Source organism: Chrysemys picta, chromosome 10 (assembly GCF_011386835.1).
Source record: "Chrysemys picta bellii isolate R12L10 chromosome 10, ASM1138683v2, whole genome shotgun sequence".
NCBI classification, from domain to species: Eukaryota; Metazoa; Chordata; order Testudines; family Emydidae; genus Chrysemys; species Chrysemys picta.
In genome coordinates, this window is record NC_088800.1 from 13,556,386 (window position 1) to 13,575,510 (window position 19,125).

General features: G+C 45.7%; 1 protein-coding gene across 2 annotated transcripts in view; it reads left to right on the forward strand.

Annotated features, from left to right (window-relative positions):
• AGBL1 (AGBL carboxypeptidase 1) overlaps positions 1 to 19,125 on the forward strand; it is a 400,010-nt gene that overhangs the window by 153,027 nt on the left and 227,858 nt on the right. For both annotated transcript variants that reach the window (XM_008165433.4, XM_042856651.2), the window contains one exon: positions 2,746 to 2,926. In XM_008165433.4, the coding sequence (XP_008163655.2) occupies positions 2,746 to 2,926 (181 nt within the window). The remainder of the gene's footprint in view (positions 1 to 2,745; positions 2,927 to 19,125) is intronic.

Consider the following 19,125-nt stretch of genomic DNA (forward strand, 5'->3'; position numbering starts at 1 on the left):
GTGCAGAACCCAGGCAAGTGAAAAAACTCAAATAACCTCCGCTGGGTCTCTAGAAATAAGTTCTGGACATGCTCCAGCCTCTTTTGTAGCATATTGTCCAGCTGAGACAAGGGGTCTCGGGTCGTCCTGTGAGGTGAGCAGGATTCAGGCCTCTTACATCACTGGCAAAATTATGGCAAAACCTTCCAGGGCTTTTGTGGATAGAACGCTGACCCTGCTCTTGGTTTTCCTTTTGGCTGATGGCAGAAATACATATGCTGGAACGAGGCCTCTCAATTAACATGCTGCACTTGCTCCCACGCAGAGAAGAGATAAGAGTTGTTAAAGCTGCAGTCATCAATTGCAAAAGAGAACACATTTTATTTTGCTTTGTGCTATTTACAGCTGTTGTCCATTCCGAGTTCTCAGGAGCCCCATTCCCCGCTACAACTGCACAGCCCCATAAGTTTAACTCAGCAGTGAGACTGAAAAACCGCACTAAATCATGGTGATGTGGGAGAGAAGAAAATGTCTGGAAATGGGAAAATGTAGCTGATGTCTTTGCAAAGGCTGAAGTTTTTGCTTGTTGCTACTTTAAAGTGCTACAGCCAGATGGCATAGAGGCTGTAACGGAATAGCAGCCTCACCCTCTGAGACTGGCAAAATGCTGCTAGTGGCTTTTCAAAGGCCAGGGTGATCCTTTCGTGCAGTTTTTAAATGCTCAAGGCATTTTCTGTATTTTGATCAGTGAGTCATAGTATGCGAACAATGTGGAACTAATATAAGGCTGTTGGGAAACTGAGTTCTAGTTCATGTGCTTTACTGGACTCATGATACGGCAGCTCTGTGTGAGTTCTCAGATCACAGGTACAGCTTACATTGTTTTATACCCGCTTACTCGTTGGCAGGAGGCGAGGGGGCTGGGGAGGAAAGAGGGAGAAAGAAAGAAAGAAAGAAAGAAAGACAGGGAAATTAACTCTAGATCTGAGTCTGTAGCCCAGACACTTACAATGAGGAATAACTAAAGAACTGCATATGCAGTTGTCAAGAAGAAGCATGGTCTATGGGTTGATACAAATGAGTAGGAAATGAGAAATCTGAATTTTGTTTCCATCTCTGCCACAGTCTTGTTTTGTCAGGCAAGTTACTAGCCCTCTCTTTACTATACCTATTTTTTTTTAACATGGACATTATGAGGATTAATCCATTAATGTTTGTAAAGTGGTTAGAAATCCACGGGTGACGTTGGGATCCTCAGGAGGCGCTATAGGAGGGCGAAGTATTATCATTTGTTAACTCGGTATTTATTTACAATATTATTGCTTACGCAGTAAAGTGCAGCTGATTCCTTTTGTGGGGGCCACAGTTTCTGCTTGATACTGCCCCAAAGGCTTGTCAAGCAGGGTCCCCTTGAGCAATATAGGTACAGCAAAATAATGTTACATATTTCAGAAATGATCTGATAGAACTGGACAAAATCATCTTGGCATTGGTGTGACACTAACAAAGGCTGGTTTGCACAAAACCAAAATACACAAAGTTGTGCTCAACATTGTGAATACTCCCAACAATATTATTTTTAAGCAAAATAATTCTTTTTCTTTCACTTTTGTCCCCAGTTCTTGCCCATATCCCCACTCCTGTGCTCTTCTCCTCCATTCCAACACCGATCATCCCCATTCCCAGATCCTGCCTCTCCCTCATGGAGCATGCTTAGTGAAGACGGAATGTGCAAACTGAGATTTTTCAAAGGCTTATAACTTGGCCAAGTTTAGACATTTTTTCACAGGAACAGCAAAAGACACATCCCTGTTATCATGGTGACTCCCTCTAACTCCTGTCAAGTTTCAACTCCCTTCACTAAAGCATGAAGGTGCTAGCGTTTCTCAATGCAATAGTTGTAAGATTTTTTTTTAACATGGGCAAAACAACATTTTTAGCTGAAATTTCCCAAAATATTTCAGCTTTAGGCAGACACCTGGCACTGAAAATTTCAACCCCAGCAATTAGTTTGGCAAAGTTATAAGCAACTGAAAACAGTGTCTTATAATTGAATGTGTCAGGCAATAGTAACTATACGTGTCACTAGTTGCACTACCTATATGTACTTAAATCAGGGAAATAATCTCTCTCTTACTTTAAGTGAGTATGTAGTGATGGTTGACCTCAGAGACTGTCCTCTTTGCAGCCTGCCTAGATAAAACCTATATCTCTATTCTTCCTTTATTTTGTGCAAAGTCACTTGCACAGTTGTAACACCAGTGGGTTTGATTCCCCCAGCAGTGCTAATACTTTGCATCTCAGGCCAAAACCCTAAGGGCAGGTAGATGCTTAGGGGCTTGGAATGTTATCAGCTGCTCAAGGAGAAACACAAGGTGAAGTTGGCCCTTAGCAAATGAAATCCTGTCCTGTCACCTTTAAGCATCAGTGCAATTTGTCATTAACTTACAGGGTCAAACTTTCATAAATGGCCTTGAAATCTGAAGCTGCAGTTTCATGCAGAAAACCCTATAACTGTGCATACAGTTGTCTATGCAGGCAAATTCAGGGATGGTCGGGTTCTATGTGCAAAATCATGTGTGCAAATTTGACAGCCAGGATGAAAATATGGCCTTTAGAATTAGGAAATGTCAAAACCGAGGGAACACTGCCTCTCTGTTGGCTTATTGTCATATTATTCTCTCCAGGGATTAAAAGGCAAAATGCCACCCACAAAGATAAAATACAAAACAACGTCCTGTCTACGTTTTATTTTCTGTTTTATAGGCAATCGTCCCTATGTGGTGCTCATGGCACGTGTTCACCCTGGGGAGAGCAATGCCAGCTGGGTAATGAAGGGGACCATGGAGTTCCTCGTGAGCAATGACCCCATTGCTGAGCTCCTGAGGAAATGTTTCATTTTCAAAATCATCCCCATGCTCAATCCAGATGGAGTCATCAATGGCAAGTAAGTTGTGACAACCTTTGTTTACCCTGGGGCTGTCTGAGAAGCCTTCCCTGGACCTATATGGGAAACTTTATCTCAGTCTGGGCAGCAAGCCTTATCTCTGGGAGCTGTTGGTCAGGAGAACATCCTTCGTATGGATCCTGGCATTCCTGTGTTAGTCACATATAGCCACACAATAGTCACTTGTTTGGTGTCTGATTTCACAACTGTGAACCCTGAGTAGCAATAATAGCCCTCAGCTGCCAGGGCAGAGCTCTGCCACACCACATGGCCTAACTTGGCTCTAGCTGGCTAAACAGAAATCCATCTGTCCCTGCTAAATCATTCAGTGCAGACGTCACCTGCAAGACAGCAATGCTTGGGAATAACTTGCTTTAATTGATGTTTTGCATAGCCTGAGACGGGGGGAAGAGGATTACGGATCTATTTTACCTTTGTGCTTTCATTTAAATACTTCCACCCAGTGACGCTCCCTTCATCTCCCCACTCACATTTCTTGAGGGATTTTGAGTCCTCCTGGGCCTAGGGAATGCTGATCTGCTCTGGATTCCCTTGGGGGATGTCTGCACAGCAAAAGCGGTGCGTGGGTTCACCTACCTGAGCTAGCCTGGGTAACAATAGAAGTGCCGGGAGGACTTCAGAGCGGACAATGAGCTGAGTACGTACCCTGGGTGTCTGCTGGGCTTGTATTACCTGTGCTGCGGTGCCCACGCTGCATTGTCTTCGCTGCTATTACCCTTGCTCGCTGGATTCAAGGGAGCCCAGGTAGGCTAGTAGTACACGGCTTTTACTGGGCAGACATACTCCCGGAGTCTTCTTTGCATGCTCACTCCTTTTCCACCCCAACACATGCATACATGGTCACTCACTCCCTCGCTCTCTTGACTGAATCGAAGAAAGCACTGTCCTGCTTCTGACATAGAAACCTGAAATACAAGGTAGCCAGTGAGGTGGAGAGAAGACCCTATTTTAGAACTGGGCTAGATGAGATGGGCTTGGGGGGGTATTTGGGGAAACCCCAAATGCTTCTGAACATGGAGTTTACCCACTTGCAATGGGTATTTGGTAGTGGCACTATAATATATTCACTGTCTTCTTTTAGGGTGATCATGTCTCCCCCTGGTGACAGGCCTCAGCAATTATAACTACCTGCTGATTACAGCTAGAGGAGTTACTCCTTTTGGTCAGGTGTAGGGACTTCCATTTTTGGTGCTGAAGGTGTTAAGTTTTTGATCCTCACTGGTGACCGTGGTTCATGCGTGTGCATGGCCACAGTTTGTTATAATAGGCTAATCTCAAAAGTCTGGGAAATTGGTTCAGACAAGCACTCAAAAGTCTGGCTGCTCCTTCAGACTTCTTGAGTGTGTAAAACTGTGTTGGGATCTTCTGGGAACACCCTTCCCTGTGGCCTGTGGACCCTTCTGATTTGGGTACAGGCTGGATGGGACCCCACAGGTGCAGAGACAGTAGCAGAAAATGAAAAACAATGAGAGAAACCGAACAGAACTTTATCAAACTTCCCAAATCAATTCATTCTGAGTTGGTGCAAAAGCTTCAGTGGGCAGGTGCTGGAGGTTGCTTCGATATTCCCCAGCCTGTCACAATGCTATGAACCATCATGTCATTCATGATATATCACCTCCAAGGAAGCGGGTACAACAGCAGCTTGGCAGCTCCATTTGATGGAAAAAGACAACCCCTGAGTGTTCTAGGTCTCTGCAGGCATTGAATACCCTAATCCTTCCAGGCAGCAAAGGCAAATGGAAGGTGGATGGGTTTTTTGTTCCCCCTGCTTCCCTTTCACTGTACTTAAAATCTTCAGCAGATGGAGGACTGGAGGGAACGACTGACCTTTCTTTCTCAAGCATTCAGGAGGTGACTCTTTAAGGGTGGGACCTCAATGGGGAGGACAGAGCTCTGCATGGCACTTCGATGAAGTGCCACTTCTGTGCTCATGTCACCCAGGAGGAACTCCGCCTCACCAGGCGCAGAGGAGCTCAAACCTGACTCGGGTGACGGGAGCACCTCTTGCTTGAGAGATGAGCCAGGAGATCCTGGTTCTATTCCTGGCTCTGCCATTGACTGCATGGCCCTGGGCCAGTCAAGGCTTGACTAGATGACCAGTTAGTGCATGGCACGTTGGGGTGCAAATCTATGGCACCCTAGCTTGCCACGCGCTAGAGGTTCCCTGCTGTGCTTTGATCTCCTCGACCTTGGAATGGGGGTAGATAAGTGCGCGTGCCCAGTAGGGAACTTCTAGTGTGCAGTAGCAGGTCCGCCTGGCCAGTTAGTGCATGGCAGGCTAGTGTGCTGTAGATCTACACTCAGCTTGCTGTGCACTAACCGTTCATCTAGGCAAGCCTTCAGTTTGCCTTTTTGTGCCTCTGTTTTCCCAGCTGTAAAATGGGGATAAACATAGATGTTAGAGATGGAAAAGACCTATATCTAGTCCATCTCCCTGCAAATGCAGGATTGCTGCCCATGGTACCTTTACGAATGTTTTACCTAGTCTAGTTTCAAATGTTACATTGACTATTCCACAACCTAACACATAGTATAGCATGCACAGGAAGGGTTTCTGATACTCAGTGTATATTTTCCCCATCTTTTAATTTAATCCCCCCATTCCTGGTGACACCCTTTATAATTATGTTGTGAGGCTTAATTAAAGTGTGTAACATACTTTGAGATCTTGAGGTGGAAGGCGATAGAAAAGTGCCTAACTCTATCCATCCACCTGCTTTTGTAGCTTCCAATTTATTACACAGTGAGAGAATGGAGATGCCAGTGTTAGGGGGCAGGAAGACATCTCACTTGTGTATTAACATGGCTTCACCCTTCTGTGCCCCCTCTGCTCTGGTGAGATATCCCCCCCCAGGCTCGCTTCTTTCTCATAATTCCATCAGAAATAATAGCTGGAGAGGTGAATGATCTCAAAACCTCCAGTTTTCACACCAGTGAGATACTTCTGTGTCGGCCTCCACTTGGGAGCCATAAACGAGTCAAGAGAGCCATGTACTGGGATTGTTATTAGTTTGTATTACAGTCGTGCACGGAGGCTCTGACTGAATTCAGGGCCCGATGGTGTTAAGCCTTGCACATGTACACAGTCCGAAGTGGTATCTGCCCCAAATTGCTCACAGTTTAAATAGACAAGGCAGGCAAAGTGTAAGAGGAGAAACAAAGGTACAGCAGTAAAGTGACTTGCCCAGGGTCACACGGGTTAGTGGCAGAGGTGGGACTAGAACCCAGGCCTCCTGACTCCCAGTCCAGTGCCCGCTCCCTGGAAGCGGCGCGGGCTGAGGGATGTACTGGCCGCCCTTCCCGCAACCCCCATTGGCCTGGGACGGCGAACCGCGGCCAGTTGGAGCCGCGATCGGCCGAACCTGTGGATGCGTCAGGTAAAGAAACCAGCCCGGCCCGCCAGGGGCTTTTCCTGACGGGCCGCGTGCCAAAGGCTGCTGATCCGTGCCCTACTCCCTGCCTCTCCTGGGCCAGGATTCCCCCTCCCCCCACATCTCATTGCCTCCCCTCCCAGCCCCATGCCCAAAGGGTCAGGAGGAAATAATGCCCTCCTCTTCTCTTTTGGAAGGCTCTTAGAGGAGCCAGCCAGGGCAGTTTGATTGAGATGATTACCTTGAGCATCCCTGCCTGGCTGTGGCTTTTTAATGAGCAGAGTGATTGCAAATCTCTCCCCTTTGGAAGCACAGACTTCTATCAATCTCTCCCTGCCCCACTTTGTGCCGTGGATTAATGCTGCTCTAGTCCCCCTATCTCAGCATCTTTCCTTATTTAAGAGAGGATTAATTTTTCTTTGTTGGCAGTGCTTTGAAGCTCCTCCTCCCCCTATCTTCCCTTGGTGCCAAAGCATGCATAATACTTCATCGCCAGTCATGGAGATGGATGCCAGTGCGTGGCATTTACAAAGGGCTCCTGCTAGCAGCCCTGTCACCCCCGTGGTTCCCCGCCGTACCCAGCCCAACGGAAGTGCACTCTCATCCCAGCAGGGCACTGCATGATCACACTCCAGAAGCCTCGTGCAGTAACAAGACAAGCAGGGCCTCGCTGTTTGCTTTGGCTAATGTGATCTGAAAGTTACACGCGGCAAATATTCCTCTAACGCAGACATGAGTGCAGTAATGTGATTACACTCCAGCAGCACACGGCCGAGATGGGAAACATCTCTCCTCCCGCCCCGACCTCCCCAGCTCTTCATTTCTTTCAGTGCTTTTACAATCTATCCCCATCCTTCAGCAATGGAAGGAATCACAGCTCTGGAACTGACCGTAAATGAAGTGTGTGTGTGTGTGTGTGGGGGGGTGCTTTTCATATAAAAACATAGCTCAACAACAGTCATCACAGCTGAACCTGGCTTTGTACAAACCCAAAAGAAATTGTGAGCATCACAGTGTGATTGTTGTTATGTTTGACTGAATGCACTGGTCCTATACCCTTTCCCAGAGAACAGCAGTCAGGCATGTAGCCAATCAAATGACAGACCTGATTAATTTTGTTATATATGTTAAGTAAAGTATTAGAGGTTCTTTATCAGTGCCTCTCCTAGCTCTCGTCAAGAGGTGGGCATTATATATTTCCAAGGGCAGGGAGCAGTCTGAATGGCTTTTCAAAAGAACTATTTTAGCTAAAAATGAAACAAAGAAATAAAGAACCAATATAAAGACCAATATACAGAGAGCGAGAGCACAGTGTGTGAGACTCATTCGGCAATAGCAGCCATCTTGAACTGGTTAGCAGAGAGTGATCTTGCACGCAGGCAGCATACCCGCTTTATTGTAAAATCTGGGTCTGGAGACCTGGATTTTATTCGTGGCTCTCCCACTGACTTGCTGTGTGACCCCTCTGTGCTTTAGCTTCCTCCCCCCTAAAATGGGGATAATTATGCTCTCTCACCTCTGGAAAGCATTTCAGATCTCTGGATGAAAATTGTGCAGATGCGCTTGGAGACTTGGTATATTTTCTCTTCAAAACTGCCTAACTTCCATGTTTTAAATAGTTCGCTGTGGTGTGGCTTGTTCAAAGGCAACAAGCAACACTCCCACAGAAAACCAGGCAAGAACCATGCTAGAGTTACAGTTATGTAACTTAATATAGGCTGGCTGAAACTTTTCAAAATTGCTTAAAAAAACCCACTTTCATCTGTCACTTGAGCTGAAATCTGTGCTGTAGCCTCAAACTAGATTTATTAGTCAGAGCTGTGCAATACACCCTGAATCAGGGTCTTCAAGGGCAATTGGAATAGACTTAATTATGGCAGCACAAATGGAGCCTTTCTGACCAAGAGATGCAGACAGTGGACTAGTATCTAGAATTCCATTTACACACACATTCACAAATGCGTTTATGTGCAGTGGTAAAGCCACTCACAAGCTCCCTCCCACGGACACACATCCTGACATATAGTTGCACGCTCTGTTGACATCCTTGTATGACCGTATGCAATCTTGCATCCACGCTTGTGATACTCCCATAAATAGCCCCCCCACACAACTCATGTACACTCGCACACACCTGCTTCCCTTACACACACTCACTTTCTCGCTCACTCACAATCTTCACACACTCACACTCACAAAGAAGTAGTCAGCATTTTGTGTTCTTGTTGGGCTTCTCCAGACACTGCAGTTCTGGATAAATATTGCTATTTATTATACCTAAATTTAGGGTTATTAATTATATCAGTATAAACCTAATTTATATCACCATAAACAGCTATAATAAATGCTGCCAAATGCTAATACCCAGTGCTTGCGAACTGTGCCTATGCTTGATGGTTTTCTTCCTCCCCACTTCCCAGAAGCATTAAATTAAAAATGATTCAGAGTTGCAGGATCATAGATCAAGCTATGGGTGGGAGCTCTCAGGAAAATGCACTTGTTTTAAAAAATACTCCACACCAAACAGCCTGTGGATTCTTTGTGCCTCGTTTCCCCTTCCCATCTCTGCCACTCACAGAGCCCTGCCTGGGTGATGTGGCTAGTATTACCAGTGTGTGGCCAGTCCCTGCCAATCTCCAACGTTGCCACCCTCTTCTTTCTTTTCCTTTCCTCCTTTTATACTACCCATCTCTGTTCTCTTCCACCTGCCCCCCTCTTTCCCAGTGTTCTCCTCTCCAGGGCTTGCATCGAAGAAGTACATGAGCACTTGGTTTTTCTGTGACATCGTCCATTTTAGGAACACAAAGCATTATACAGGCGAGTTAGCCCTCCCAGCTGTGTGAGCCAGGAAGTGTTATCTCCCATTTTAATGGTAGCAAAACGGAGACATGGAGAAGTTAAGTGATTTCTTCCCAGGTCACAGAGTAAGTCAGTGGCAGAGGTAGGAATAGGGCCCTCGAGTCCGGATTTGCTCTTTTAGGTTTTAGCCACAGATCGTTTTAAAAAACCCAAACAAACCGAACCATAAATGCTGATCTAGCATTTCACAGTCTATAGTTATAGGTTCAGTTGAGGTCTGCTTTAACGGAGGGTGTCATTATTGGTTGGATCCTATTTTATTCAGGCGGCTTTCTCCATCCCAGCTGAGTTATGACTCTTCTCTCAATGTTTCACTGAAGCTAAAGTGGCAGGGTTTAAAATCCTCGGTAATCATAGAAAGGTAGAGAGGGAAAAGTCCTGTTAGGTCACATCCCAGAGCCAGTGCAGGACTGTTCCCTACTGCACGTTTTCTGGGTCTCTAAATATCCCAAATGATGGGGTTTCTACCCTTCCTTTTAGAGCCTGCCCCTTGATTTCATAGCAGGGTGCTCAGAAAAGGATAACGGAAGCACATCTCCACTTATTCCCCCCACACTGCCTCCTCTCCTGGCAAGGGAATTGAAGAGGAATTTATTCCCCATAATAAAATAGTGTGAGCAAATGGGTGACCCATGCTCTGCAAATATACTCTGAAGGCTCCCCGCAGTTGGTCCATCTATGGTACATGTGCGTGAGTGTCAGTGGGTGTGTGATGGAGTATGGATTGGGGGAGCTAGGTTTCTGTAGTGCTGGATCACAAGGGGCTTTTTAGAGCAATGTCATTAATTGGTACAGGGAGAGGGTTTCTCTTGTATCATGAAGAAGATCCCCAGGTAGGGAAAGAAGGAGGGAGCATACAACAGGATTATTTCCCCCTGCACTTTGCCACTTACCAGATGACGCCATCCCCCAAACCATCCCAGGGAGCCAAGCATTTAAATTGGCACAGCCAAGGTTTTTATGCTGTCCAAGCCAGCAAAAGTTGTGCTAAACGCCTTTGCAAGCCAAGGTGTATCAGATCCAAGAGAGAATTTTGCCATAGAGGAACTTGTACAGATGATGATACCGATATGCTGGTATAGCAGGAGGCTATCTTAAGTATTTGAGAGTATGGATTAATGTGCTCACTTGCTGGAGGACTAAGTCATGTGTTAGGTTGTGTGCATATTCACCACTGTCCCCCGCTAGGGGGAATGTGTCCAGCATGGAAAATATCTATGATACAGTGACTTGGTTGGAGGCATGAAAAGCAGATATAAACTCTATAGGCTAGAGTCACCCTGCGGAGGGGAGATTCGGCATGGGTAATGATATCCCCGCTGCCGTTCCTCAGGGGTTCTACCAAGGGAGGACAGCTTTAAAGACCACCTAGAGCTCCATGGGCTCTCCTCCAGTGGAGAGGTATCGAATCAACGTATTTCCTAAGCAGACTGGCCCTGCCCCCTTCCATGCTGTTCCCACCCATTTTGGGTGACTGTATCAGCCAGCGCCAGCTCCCCTGGTGGAGTAGGGATTTGGGGGCAGCTTGCTGATCTCCTGTGGAGTGAAATGGATCCTGTTACTGCTATTGACAGCTAAGAGGGATTCCCCGTTAGCTCACTGGTAGAGGTCTGTTTGTTTGGAGCGATAGCCAGCAAGCCGCGGGAAGCAGTTCAGCTTAAACCTATCCCTTTGCACTGTGCTGAGGTCACAGTCCACCCACAGCACCCCCCAAGTAATTCTCCCTTTGCAGCCAATGGCTTTGGGCCGAAGATACTAGAGCCACGGTACTGCCTTCTACCTGCACTTCCAGCAACATGTTATTTATTCTGTTGTTTATCTGCTGGCACCGCCTTGCCCCTTGAGTTATTAGCTTTATTCGCTTATTACCAGTGTTTCCTCCTCCGTCAATGTGTTCCCATACATCTTTGCTTCTCAGGAATATGCTTTCCTCTCTATTTACTGCTTTTCCTGACGCCTCCCTCCCCCAAGCACCCTTCTCCCCTTTCCTGGCAACCCAGTAACGGCCAAGGAGATAAATAAGGAACATAACTCTTCCCGGCTATTATTTTTGTTGTGGTTGCTGTGAACAGTAATATATATAATAACAAGGAAACAAATCTTATTACTAAAGTAATTACAATAAATAAAAACCCAAGAGGGGAGATGAAGGAAGGGGCTGTCAGGGGAGTGATTGCAGCATGGTTTTTAAAAAATTTAATTTCCGTGAGATGTTCTCTGCCATTCTGGTGATACTCTGTCGAGGGGGGTTGTGACTAATTAGCAGCCAGTTGTTGTTGCTGTTGTAACATACCGTCGCCTAATGTATTTGTGTGCCTGTGTCTTTAAACAGTAGCTTGTCTATGTATCTGCACCAGTCACACATCAGCAGTTGGTTTCATTGCCTGGTGCTTTTGTTTCCTTTAAGGTATGTCTACACTACCTGCCAGATCGGCGGGTAGTGATCGATCTATCGGGGATTGATTTATCGCGTCTAGTGTAGAGGTGATAAAATCGATCCCCGATCGCTCTGCCGTCGACTCTGGAACTCCACCGGGGTGAGAGGCGGAAGCGGAGTCGACGGGGGAGCGGCAGTAGTCGACTCGCTGCCGTCCTCACAGCCAGGTAAATCGACCTAAGATATGCCGACTTCAGCTACGCTATTTGCGTAGCTGAAGCTGCGTATCTTAGGTCGACCCCCCCCCCCCCCAGTGTAGACCTAGCCTAAGTCACTGAGGTTTTGGGGACTTGGCCATTCTTCCTTTTCTTTTCTAATGTTGTGAACTTCCAGGATTTGTGGGATTTTTTTCCAGGAGCTCATGGGACTGAGAACCAGGAACAATTGTGTTCTAATGCCTCTTCTGAAACTGACTTTCTTTCTCTGCTCTTGGACAGAGCACTAAACCTCTCTGCCTCAATTTCCCCATCTGTACAGTGGTGCTAACTAAACTTACTGTAAGGTAGTGAGGACTAATTAGTTAATGGGCCAAATTAAGACCTGATGCGAGCAAGTGCCTCTCCCCTTGTTTCAATAGACTTGCACTGGCTTATAGCCAAGGCTGTCACAATGTTTGTAAAGCTCTCTGAAGCTGTGAAGTACCAAGGGACGTACTGGCCGCCGCTTCCCACCACCCCCATTGGCCTGGAGCAGCGAACCACGGCCAGTGGGAGCCGCGATCGGCCGGACCTGCGGACGCGGCAGGTAAACAAACTGGCCTGGCCCGCCAGGGGCTTTCCCTACACAAGCGGCGTCCCAAGTTTGGGAAACACTGTTCTAAAAGATCTGATCTAGGAATTATTTGGGGGAAGTTCTATGGCCGGTGCTATACAGAGGGTCAGCCTAGATCATCACAATGGTCCCTTCTGGCCTCGGACTTTGGAGTTATGTTATTTTCGGTTTGATGGGGTTTGATTATATCTCGTGTTTGTTACAGTTATTGGAATCTCATGGTGTGTATTATTTATTATTCACATAGCACTCAGTATGCTTGGCAAAGAGGCAAGAAACAGGAGTCTCTCGTTGCGAATCTACACATTAGTCCATGACACTGTAGTTGATCACACTGGGAGGGGCAAGCTTTTCGGAGGGTTGGCTGGTATATCTTATTGTTGAGCTAGATCCATCATCATGTTGAAACTCTCCACCTTCACCTTTTAAATCTCCACCTCCAGTCCTACCTCTCAGCTCTGTCTGCGTCATGGATTCTTACTCAGATCCTGCCCATTCATCCCTCCTCACCACTCCTTGCGTCCACTTCTCCCCTTCCAACGTTGAACCTTTGGTCATGCTGTCTTCTCTCAAAGCACCTCGTGACTATCTGCTTCTTTCTTTGGGCCTCCCATCAACAATCAGCTATGAATGTCTGCTGCCGCTTTCCTGATTGTGCCTTGAACTGTTTGCTTTGTATCCCCCCAGGTTAGACTGTTCACTATTTGGGGCAGGAAGTAAGACCATAGCTAGCTGTGTGTATCTGTAAAGCTCTATGCACATCGACGGCGCTGTATCAGTGACAAACAGCAATAGTAACTGGCACAAGTGAATTGGAGCTCAGAGAATCGAGGGCATTATAGGCCAGTAGAAATCACCACAGCTGGCCGTTCAGGTCAGATAACCCCTTTTGGATATTCATCTAGGCCTCTGTAGGTCATAAAACTCTGTCATGACAGTTCGTATATCCAGTTCATTGTATCTCAGCCATGTTTTGTATGTTGCTGTTGTGGTCCAAATCATTGCACAGTAGAGTAGCTTAATCAGTTATTTGTCTGCTAGGCTTCCATGCAGCGGCACAAGACACTGTACATACCAGTTGATCTTGGAGACCAGAATTTCTTCGCTAGTTGTTCTAATTTTATTCCATCCGGTTCTAGTCGACAGGGCTAACGCAGACACATTTGCATATCACTGTGTCCCATCAGTCATGACGGATCAGCGTATTTGTTGCCCTGGTCTGACATTTAAATATTGCCCACCCCATTTAAGGATGAGAAAAACTTCCCCGACTCCTATATCTTCATTCAACTGATCAAACAGCCACTCAGACGGCCACAATGAAAGATCTATTGGAGGCAAATGAGACTGAAAATTGAAGCATTGTATAAAAAAAATCATAGTTCCTTTCTCACTCTCTTGTGACTGCTAGGTCTATCCATTGGCCTCAACCCATCTGCCCATAGATGAATCACTGCACTACTCATCGTAGTCATCGACACTGGCCTGTGCATTGTAGTTCATTTAACTGAGTGTAGCAGATCTTCTCAGACACTGGGGCAAATAGTTGGCATCCTTCAGATCCTAGCCTATTAGGTTCTCTTGGAGAATAGTCAATGACATAGTAGCTCATGAGACGACTGACAGCTATTGGTCACCCCTCGCCATTCCAAGTCGCATGTCAAAGTCCATGCCAGTGCCTAGCCACAGTTCTGGAGCTGGAATCTTCTATTCATTGGACAGGAGAAAGAAAGTCCACAAAATGAAACTGCAAATACTTCACTTTAATAGATGTGATGAAGAACGTCTATGACTTAACTACAATATCCACGCTACCCAGAAAGCTGAAATTGCAAGGGAATGAAAGGTTATTGTCTTTCATAATACATCTTACTATATTACATTGTGTCATAAATTAAGCAATATTTCTATCACTTCGAAACTTGGGCATCCCTAGAGTTCATTGTGACATTTCCAGTTTTATAGGACTATTCAGTTCCTTTTAAGTATTAAAACACATCATTTGTTGTAATATATGCACTGGGATTTACATGTACACTGTGTTTAAAAAAAAAAAAAAAAAAAAGAGAGAGAGAAAGAGAGAGAAGAGTTACTGGCCTGTAGTTATCAGAGTCCAGAGCTGGTTTCAGCAGTAGTGAATTCTGCAGAGGGTTGGCTCTGTTGTGGGTTTGTTTTTTTTACTTATGTGTTGTTTAGATATTACGTCTCTCTCTTCCCTCCTCCTTTCTCTTTGGGGATCTATCAGATTGGAGGCTGGCAAAATGCTGTGATGGAGAAGAGTACAGAGCCCTATGTAAGGTAAAACAAAAAAGGGGAAAAAAAGATTCACAAACTAAAACACTGTCTGTGGTGAGGGAGGCTTTTCTGCAAAACATGCTACAGTTATAGGCTGAAAATTGCCCTGCAAAAATGAGCATGCAAGTGATCACCTAGAGATCAAAGTACACACTGTGAGCATGATCGCATATGCAATTGTTATAATTATACGGGCAAGTTTTGCTACCACTATTTTAGCAAATAGTCTAATTTAAAGAAATAGCTGAGTGTTCCAAACAAAGAGCAAGAATTAAAATATGAAATAAAGCGAATCAGTGTGGGAATAACTGAGGTGAGGTGAAATCAGCAAACAGCAGTGGTTTTTAACTGGCAGTGCTCCAAGAAGGAAGATACATGGAAGTGCAGTTGTAATGCTGCAGAACAGGTCTGAGCCTTGGTGGGGGGAAGTGGAGGAATTCCTGTAAAGATATGGCACAAGGAGTAATGGTCTCAAGGTGCAGTGGGGGAGGTTTAGGTTGGATATTAGGAAAAACTTTTTCACTAGGAGGGTGGAGAAGCACTGGAATGGGTTACCTAGGGAGGTGGTGGAATCTCCTTCCTTAGAAGTTTTTAAGGTCAGGTTTGACAAAGCCCTGGCTGGGATGATTTGGTTGGGGATTGGTCCTGCTTTGAGCAGGGGGTTGGACTAGATGACCTCCTGAGGTCCCTTCCTACTCTGATCCTCTATGATTCTATGAGCTGGGAAGCAGAATGGAGTGGGAAAAGGAAAGACGGGGAGCTGCTGTAATGGTGCAGCACAGATATGCCCTTATAGCAAAATTCTAGATTGTAAGCTTTTTGGAATAGGGACCATGTCCCTCTCTGTTTGTGCAGCATCTAGCATGGTGAGATCCCAGTCCTGATTGGGACCTCTGACAGCTACGGTAACATAAATAATAAAATAGGAAGAATAGAGAGGAAACCAATAGCATTCTGTAGAAATTACTCTAAAAACCTGTAGAATTAAATATAAACAACTTTTCTATAGGCTTTTGGAACCAGTCTGAGGAACTGCCTAGGGAATACAATGAAATTTTATAAAATGGGTAAGCATTCTACTACAATGTATAGGATTTTTCCACCTGCATTACCTGGGGAAACAGAGTACAATGGAAGAAGAAGAAGAGTAAATCATATAGTCCGGACTGTAAATGTCTCCCCAGATCACAAGGCAGGGATTTGGACTGATGGCTTTTATCTGTCCAAAGGCCACCATACACACTTGAAGCATCTAAGAATAATAAATTATTATCAAATAACATCTTACTATACTAAATAATATATTAAAATATATCAACAAATATAATAAATAATACAATAGATTGCCATAATCCAGTCAGACCTTTCACATAATATTTTTCTTCTTCCATTAACATGTTGTTTCCTTTAACTTTTTATTTATTTATCTATTTCTTTTCCAATCTTTCCATCTTTTCCTTCCTTGCATGCCATTATTAAGCCACCATGGGGCTCCATATGGGTGCAAAGATGCACCTGTGTCGATCCAGGTGCAGGATTTGCAATAGATATTTTGTTTAGCTTTACTTCCCATGATTGGAAGTTCAGGAGCTCAACTCCTGCTGGAGAAGGAAGTGCCAGAGCTTCCAGGGAGCTCTTGTTCCCTTTGAACAGTACTTATAAGCAAGGTGAGAAGTAGGAACTGACTCTTCAGGCAATATTGCCTTCTGCAGCTAGTGAAGATGTCCTTGTTATAAAATAACAGTCCCATATTCATTTTTTTGTCTTCTAATAATCAACAGACATTGTTAAAATCTGAAGACCAAGGTAAAGAAAGCAGTGTGGATTTTCTCCCCGTAGTGGTTATGGTACATAAGAGAATGCAAGACACTCCACAGCTGAATAATCATAAACTATTTTAATACAGTTAAGATATGTGCAGGGCCGGCTCTGGCTTTTTTGCCGCCCCAGGCAAAAAAGCCTCCGGCCGCACCCCCCACCCAGCACGGCAGGGGAGGGCGCGGGAGGGGGAGGGTGGCCGGAGCCCTAGGGGGAGGGCGGCGAGTCCCGGTCGGGGCTCCGCTCTTCCCGGCGAGCCACGGCCGGGGCTCCGCTCTCCCCGGTGGCTGGAGCCCTGGGAGGAGGGCAGAGTGCCCAGCCAGGGCTCCGCTCTCCCCGGCGGCCAGAGCGCCGGGGGAGGGCAGCGAGTCCTGGCCGGGGCTCCGCTCTCCCCGGTGGCCAGGGGGAGGGCGCCGGGGGGGAGGGCGGCCGGAGCCCTGGGAGGAGGGCGGAGTGCCCGGCCGGGGCTCCGCTCTCCCCGGCGGCCAGAGCGCCGGGGCGAGGGCGGAGTGCCCGGCCGTGGCCCCACTCTCCCCGGCAGCCGGAGCCGGAGCACCGCACCGCGCCGCCCCCCTCCAGGTGCCGCCCCAAGCACAAGCTTGGTGGTCTGGTGCCTGGAGCCGGCCCTGGATCTGTGAAGGAGAAAAAGAAGCTGAGATTGCAAGGCGTTTTGCTGCACTAATCAGTCACCTCTGCGGAGAACTATCAGAGGACATTCAAATCCTGGCTGCAGCGACACGTGAAAAGGAAAGTGGTGGTCTCACTCATCAAAGTCTCTAATAGACATTGGTCTACATCACAGAACCACTAAGCAATGTGTCCTAGTTAGCAGTGAATTCTCTGCTCAGGTGGATATAACATTGGATAATGCAGATCGGGACTGAGTTATGATGGCTGAGCTGTGTAGAGGCCTTCAGTTCCAGAATAGTAGGAGAAGTTGCAGGTGAGGACTGAGATGCATTTTGCTTTGTGTACGCTGCCCCACACCCTAGGATTGGTTTAGCAATTGTAGCCAGTGGTGCTGCAGGTCAGGGGGAGGGGCATTGGCTGAGGTATCTGGGGAGCACAGGACTGGAATAGCAGAAGGTGCTGCATTGGGAGAATTGTACATAGACACCAGGGCTGGAATAGATGGGACGTGCTGTTGGTCAAGATTGAGGTATACTGGCAGAGTCGTGCATGGGGACCAGAACTGGTGCTACATTCCATCAGGATCCTGCACTATTCCTTTTTCCGTCTATTGCCATCTCTCCTACAATTTCATGAACATAAAATTCGCATACACAATTTTAAAAGAACATTTTAAAGAGCAGCATCACTATTATTACTCTGGTGGTTATTTTAGTGCCAACAGTATGCTCTGTGCTTCACATGAACAATGCATGAAAATAGAGACTGCCTCCCACCCCCAAGTGTTTATGCTCTAAGGATGTGCATAGCAGATAGGTCGAACTGAGAAATCCAGGAGTTCGGATAATTTTGAGACTGATTTTGTTTTCTCCCCATAAAACTCACTTATTATTAAAAGAGGTTTTGCTTTGAAATGGCATCATGTTTGGGGAAGATCATGCCAAACACTTTTTTACATACATTAATCCTAGATCATCAGGAGATGTGTCGATGAGCTGTTCCACCTGATTCTTTTAAGTCCCATTAATACTTGCCTCTTTCCCTAAATGGCACGTGAGGGCACTCTTGAACAGTGTGATTTCTCCATCTCGCTTCCTACGGATTTGAGCAGCATGTAATCCCCATCTAGCATATGTTCTTTACAAAATCAAATAGAGTCTTTATCAATGTCTGTGAGCTCTCATGCTCACAATGCTGTATGTAAATAAAAAGGAGAATATTAAGAAAAAGCACATGTTGCTGTAAGTAACAGAAATTATCTGAACTAAGTACATCCCTTCATTACACGGTCTCTTAGTAAGACAGAAGTCCAGCTCATGGCTAATATTTGCAAAAATCTAGCTTTGTCTGTATGCATACATTCCCCTCTACTGGAAGGAATGTGTCAGACCTGATCCTGTATACTTATTAATAATAGCTATTTTTATATGACACCTGTCAATCCAAAGGATCACAAAGTGCTGTGCAAGCATTATTTATTGTATATATACAGGTTTCAATTAGCAAAGTGCTGAAATGCATCCACCTCTGAGGTGGAATATGGCAACTTTTTTGCAGCCCACATGAATACTTACCAGTTGCTTCTCTGGGCTGACCTAGTGCAACTGTTGGTTTTAAGCTTAAACAAGATAGGTAAAAAGCAGATTTTGTGAGGTGGATAGTGAAACGTGCACCAGAAACTCAGGCAAATCATCTGAATCCAATCAAAGGCCCTATGTCTCCATATGTTTCTCTAATCATTTTGACCATCTCTGAAAAATCCATGCAATGGGTTTGAAAATGTACTCAGATTTCATATTACAAAGTAATGTTATGGAGAATGTATTTTCAGTGGTAACTTCTGATTCTGTCCCACAAAAACTGTGCATATGTTAGCATGCACCAGATTGTATGGACATCTGGTATGCACCTGATTTGCATGAACTAACTGAGGTATATGTGCAATTCTTTAGTCGCTAACCCTTCTTGAGCTTTATTGTGATAAAAAATATCAG